The sequence below is a fragment of the Octopus bimaculoides genome, chromosome 4 (genome assembly GCF_046866305.1).
Source record: "Octopus bimaculoides isolate indiv1 chromosome 4, ASM4686630v1, whole genome shotgun sequence".
NCBI classification, from domain to species: domain Eukaryota; kingdom Metazoa; phylum Mollusca; class Cephalopoda; order Octopoda; family Octopodidae; genus Octopus; species Octopus bimaculoides.
In genome coordinates, this window is record NC_142931.1 from 105,459,229 (window position 1) to 105,466,019 (window position 6,791).

The 6,791-nt window shown below is 33.6% G+C and overlaps 1 protein-coding gene and 1 non-coding gene across 2 annotated transcripts in view; one reads left to right on the forward strand and one right to left on the reverse strand.

The window, feature by feature from the left end:
- The window catches only part of LOC106868192 (uncharacterized), a 37,492-nt gene that overhangs the window by 27,702 nt on the left and 2,999 nt on the right, over positions 1–6,791 (forward strand). The window contains exon 3 of the mRNA XM_052967332.2: positions 5,218–5,324. Coding sequence (XP_052823292.1) covers positions 5,218–5,324 — 107 coding nt within the window. The remainder of the gene's footprint in view (positions 1–5,217; positions 5,325–6,791) is intronic.
- On the reverse strand, positions 5,941–6,081 carry LOC128247701 (U4 spliceosomal RNA). The gene has a single exon (XR_008264070.1). It is a non-coding gene; the product is annotated as a U4 spliceosomal RNA (small nuclear RNA).

The window sequence follows — 6,791 nt, forward strand, 5'->3', positions numbered from 1 at the left end:
GAACAGAAGCAAAAATAGGAATATACACGCACGGTTAAATATAGAAACTATAAAGGGCAGACTCAGCGCAGGCACCCTGTCCCTTCCCCAAGAATTTTAAAATGTTGCCCACATTCCTTCTACATGATTCGTGTGTACACCTGTGGCTTCATCAACAAATGAAACCGAGTGGTTTACTGTTAAATGCAAGAACCCTTGCTGCTGCAAATTACGATAACGTGCCCATTCATCTGTGAAAATGATGCTCCCTGGACGGACATGTTGCCGGAGAATGGTTTCCAAGGAATCCATGGACCGGCTATTATCCGGGCATATAGATAAGAAGCAATTGGTGGGATTGTCCAATTCAACCCCACCCAACACCCAAGTGCTGTTGATACTTTTGGTGCATAAATTTAGACTCCTCAATGGCAACCATGACATCAGGGCTGCCAATCATTAGTGGATTATCAATTAGGTGTTGTGCTAGAATATCTTGGCAGAAATTGGCCCAATCCACCACAGTGGACCAACTTGCAATTTTTAGCTCATGCATAATTTTCTGCAAGGGTTCATCAATGGACCACCTATACAGAAAGAGCAGTATTGTTCTTAAAGATAAATTACTATTTTGGAAAAACGATCCTTTTCTAATGGAAAAGCGTTTTCGACACTGTCGAGCAGTGCACTTCCAACTATACCCATCTTGAGGTCGCGGAAATTTCACAAACGAACAATTGTGACCACAGTCACAGACATGAGCTTCTGCTAAAAGTCCATATGTTTTCAGCCATTCAATTAGATGGTCCTGGTTACGGCTGATTTCAAACAAATCCAATAAGCGAAACAGAGGACATTGCATGATATTCATCTTGAAACCTTCCATAGTGGCAACAGAATAAATTTAAATTTAGTGTGATAATTTCCAAAGTGGCAACAGAATAAATTTTAGTGTTAAAATTTCCAAAGTGGTAACAAAATAAATTTTAGTGCGATCTCGGGTAGAGAATAAAATGAAAGTGAAAATTGTGATGTTTCAGGGTTTCCAGTCGGACAGTGTAAAGTAGAAATGTACGGATGCCAGACAACTGCTCTGGCAATGATCCTGCTCGGAAGTAAAGATACAAATAAGTGAGCTGGCTACACTTCTGGCAGAGCCCACAGGTTATGCTCTCACTTGGCTTGCCAGGTCTTCTCACGTACTGCATATTTCCAAAGGTCCCGGTCAGTAGTCATTGCCTCGGTGAGGCCTAAAGTTCGAAGGTCATGCTTCACCACTTCATCTCAGGTTCCCTCAACCATTATGGTGTGGCACTTTTTCACACAGCTATCCTCATCCATTCTTGCCACATGTCCATAGCAGTGCAATCGTCTCTCTTGCACACCACAACTGACGCTTCTTAGGCCTAACTTTTCTCTCAAGGTACTTACACTCTGTCGAGTATGCACACTGGCATTACACATCCATCGGAGCATACTGGTTTTGTTTCTTGCGAGCTTATGCATGTCCTCAGCAGTCACAGCCCATGTTTTACTGCCATGTAGCATGGCAGTTCGTACACATGCGTCATACAGTCTGCCTTTTACTCTGAGCGAGAGGCCCTTTGTCACCAGCAGAGGTAAGAGCTCTTTGAACTTTACCCAGGCTATTCTTATTCTAGCAGCTACACTTTCAGCGCACCCTCCCCCGCTACAAACTGGGGCACTTAGGTAATGGAAGCTATCAACTACTTCTAGTTTTTCTCCCTGGAATATGGCAGAAGTTGTTCTCTGCACATTTTCAGTGTTTATTGTTCCTGAGCATCTGCCACATACAAAAATTATCTTCCTAGTTAGCCTTCCTTTGATATTGCTGCACCTCTTATGTGTGCATAGCTTACACAGGGTACATCTTATGGAGTTTCTACCTACGCCTTTTTTACAGATCGAGTAGGGCCATCTACCTGAAGGGGTTTGTGTTTTGTCTACCTTCCTACTTATTAGGACTTTGGTTTTAGCTAGGTTGACTCTAAGGCCCTTCAATTCTAGTCCTTGCTTCCAGCTTCCACGCCTGAAACTTCTCCTCTAGTTCTGATAGTGACTGAGCAATTAGGGCAAAGTCATCAGCATAGAGGAGCTCCCAGGAGCATCCCGTCTTGAATCCCTGTGTTATTGCCTGGAAGACTATGATAAATAGGAGGGGGCTGAGGACTGAACCTTGGTGGATCCCTACCTCAACCCGGAATTCTTCACTGTACTTGTTGCCAAGCCATTAAACCTTTTTTTATTTTCTCTCCTTGTTTATTTCTGTGTTCCTTTCAGTTGAAGAGCGTAGGCTTGAAACATAAAAGACTTTCTGACTTCCCGGGCATTAAACTAATACATCTGTTTGTTGTTTACATCCCCGTCTTCATCTTTTGTTTTTTTGTAAATTCTCACTATATATGCATATATATATATACACACACACACATATAAATATATATACATACAGATGTATCTATAAGTTTGAATATTAAAACTTATTTTAATATAGTTTACAAATGACATTATACTTATTTAAGTAGAATTTGGTTAATTTACTACCTTAAATACACAAAAAAGCGATTAATGTATGTATATATATATATATATATATATATATATATATATATATATATATATATATATATATATATTTATATATATGTATGTATGTGTATATGTACATGCATGTATGTGGTGTATGTATTTATGTATATGTATGCATATGTATGTTCATATATATATATGTATGTATATGTATCTATGTATGTATATATATTTATATGCATGTGTATATATTTATATATATGTATGTGTATATATATATGTGTATGTATGTATATGTATATATATCTATATATATGTATATGTATGCATATATATGTGTGTATGTATATATTTGCATATATCTATATATGTATGTATACATATGTATATATAATATATATATATATATACGTATGTATATATACATATGTATCTATATGTATACATAAATATATATATATGTATGTATAAATTTGTAAATTTACAATAACTTTCTCATTCGTTTTTGTTCCTTTTCTGTTTTGATTGTCTCCCCTACCCCAGGCTAATTTTTGAGTAAGAGAACTCTTTTGAATACACCTGCCGGTCCTCTCTGAGATCGTTGCTTTTCTTTTCTTAGTTGTTTTTTGGTTTTTTTCACTGCTTGTATGTACATTTTTACTTAAATTTCATATCTTTTTCGAACATAGTCTTGCTTGTCAGCTTTAAGCCTCTTGTAATATATATATTTTTTTCGTTTTTCAATATTATGTATGCGTAAAACTCTCTATGTCTGTTTTCTGCTAGTGAACCTGTTGCGTTATATTCTACTATACACACATGGCCTTGTTTACCTTATACTTCGTCTCGACCTGTTACTATTTCTTTTAACATATCCTGTTAGATTTTTATTTTTATGTTATAGTTTACTGCACATACAGACTTGCATACACATTGATATTTCTTTTTCTTCTCTCTCACTATTATTATTATTTCTTCCTTTTACAACTTGTTTGTAAATATCCGATTTTTCCCTATTACCCCATATGTATTCTCCCTTATTGTATCTTATTAAACCCTTTTGATGTTCACATTGATGCGAATGACAATGCATAAATTTAATTATAATTACTATTATTATAATTTTTTTCTTACATATTTGTATTGTCTTTCGAAACGTGCGTATGTAGTTAATCTAATTTTGTATTAAATCTAATTTTCATTCAACATCTTTTTTTCCTCCAATTTTTTATAGTTGTTTATGGTACTTATAACGAAATTTTTCAACTATTATTTTCATATTCCTATTACTTGCTCTGGCTGATTATTTTATGAATATGATGAATCTTTATTGGAAATGATTTTTTCTCTTATATATGTATGTATATACGTATGTATGTATATGTATGCATATGCATGTATATATGTACGTATATATGTATGTATATATGTGTGTATGTATGTGAATGTGTGTATAATAAATATGTGTATATATATAAATTGAGGTGTGTCTATTTTTTTAAAAGTACTTTTGAGATTTCTGTATGCGGTAGATGTACAGTTTATATTCCATCTATGTATACATGTACATGTATAAACATAAAGAAGCAGATATATATATAATTTCTGCAACATTTACAAAAATAGATTATTTCAAATTGTCCAGCAGTTTGACTTTTTATTGAAATTGTAATTTAATTTATTTGTAAATTTTCTTGAATATAGACTGTGTTTTGTATTATATATTTGGTTTTAAAATTCCTCTCCGAAACTTATAGATTTTGCTGAAATTAGGGATATAGGTGTGGCTTCATTAAGTTTTTCAATGTTTGAAATCGTATTCATTTAAAAAAATACTTGGATTTTAGACATTTACAGTCTTGGAAAAAGGTAAAAATCCACTACTGACTAAAAGGAAAATGATATAAATTATCCTTGTTAATTTAGGTTTGTCTCTTAAGAATATGTGGTCTAACACAAACAAACACATACATGAAGAAACTATTCAACATTACACACATACATAAACAAGAATATGCAACTGAAGGCAAACACTCATCTTTTATCTTTTACTTGTTTCAGTCATTAGATTGCGGTCATGTTGGGGCACCGCCTTCACAAATTCTAGTTGAACTTATTGACCCCAGTACTGATTATCTTTTTGCAAAGCCTAGTACTTATGCTGTTGGTCTCTTTTATTGAACCTTTAAGTTACAGGGATGTAAACACACCAACACCAGTTGTCAAGTGGTGGTGGGGGACAAACATATGCAAAGACACACACGCACAATAGGCTTCTTTCAGTTTCCATCTACCAAATGCACTTACAAAGCTTTGGTCAGCCCTAGACTATTGTAGAAGACACTTGCCCATAGTGTCACGCAATGGGACTGAACCCAGAACCATGTAGTTGGGAAGCAAACTTCTTACCACACAGCAATGCCTGTTCCTATGAGTATATAACATTTTTTTATATGTTGTGAAACTTTTGGAAAGAGATTAATTTTCAGTCGTAATTGTTTTTGAGAGAAGAGATAACATTTATTAGTGAAAATAATGGGAAGTTGGAGCATTGCATCTATTGATATGAAAGGGAAAAAAAGTTGCTTGTGATGGTAGATGTATAGGATTGAAGGTCTAAATATTTGGCATGGTTTAGAAAATGAAGCTTGGTAGATTGGTATAATTTTTACAATTTCTCTTTTTCAGTCTATGGGGAAAGCAAGATGAATTCAAGACCAGTAAACCAGAATGATTCTTATACTGAATTAAATGTGGAAAATATTCAAAAGTTAAAAGTTGCCTACAAAGAAAAGGTAAATCCCATTTTTGTTTTACTACTGGAACTGTTTGTAATTTTCTTTTTTCTTTTTTAAATATCAGATATATGTCATAAATGTGTTAGATCAAACTCACATAAATGTGTGAGTTTTAAACTTATTTATATCGAATAGGCAAATAATCTAGATTGTTCTCCAGTTTTGAGGTGTAAGTTGATTAATGAAAAGACAGCTTAGTGATTGATATATTTTCAATAATGGTTTAATTGATAATTTCTTCCTATGGTAAGTGACACTTATGTGAAGTCCTCCATTTGGTTTAGCTTTCCAGAAATCAGTGATGATTATTGTATAGCAGTATAGATTGAAAATTTTGTACTTTATAATTATTTAAATTAATTTTAATAAAAATTAAAATATGGGTAATTGATAGATTGGGTTGTGGGCAAAAGTATTTTGTATCTTACTACCTGTAGTTGGTCTGTAACTCAGAGTAAGAGACAGTTGATAATTCTTGGCAATAACTTCTGTTAATCCCTTCCCTGTCAGATCTTCTATTTCATAGCTAATTGCTAACAAGCCATACAAATGCCCCTTGCTTAACACTTTCGAATGAAAAGTTGCCCCAGGTGGCGTTCTCCATTAAATAGGTCTTTAAAGGGACCATAAATACATAGGTACATACTCTCAGGCAGATAATGAGGTAGATGTCAGCTTTAGATAGCTTTCAACTAGCAATAACCATGCCTCGGACAACCCTCACTGGCCATGGCACTGCTTCTTCGACATATATTTAGGATAATTGAAAGGAAATACAAACAAATATTAACAAAATAAATAAAATAATCTATTAAAATGTTTACGAAAAAAACAACCACCCACCTTTAAAATCATATCTCCAATCACAGTAATTTGGAGAAATATTTTTTTTTTTTTTTTTTAGAGTAGTAGCTAGAATATCACTAAGTAACACCTGGTGACTGCAAACAGACAGGTGGGAGATGTTCATTAGTGGTGGATAGTATTTAGGGTAAAGCAAGGTTGAGTGTTTACAGAATGAAAATTTTACCGCAATCATGTTGATTGATGACTGAAGAATAGGATAGTTCCATCTATGTATGTGCTTGGAACCAGGATGCATTTCTTCAAATAAAGAAAATATAAAGAATTTATTGAATAAAGAAATACTTTTGCATTCCTATACAATTAACAAATTGTTAATTGGCCTGTATGTGGAAAGGTCTTCTTTATAGTAATGTCTCTTTATTTGAATTATAGTTGTATAATGTCTAGGAGGATATAATATAAATTATGTTCATATTTGATTTTAAACCCATCAGCTTTTCTGAAAAGTCAGTATAGAATTTGCAAAAAGTCTGGCAGTTAGACAACCATTTAGCGTTTAAACTGGCCAGATCTGGCCTCTCACACCTACTCTACATTGTCCTTCTAAAAATAAGCAATCACATCTTCAAATTTTTAAAAATCAGTAAGATTTATATC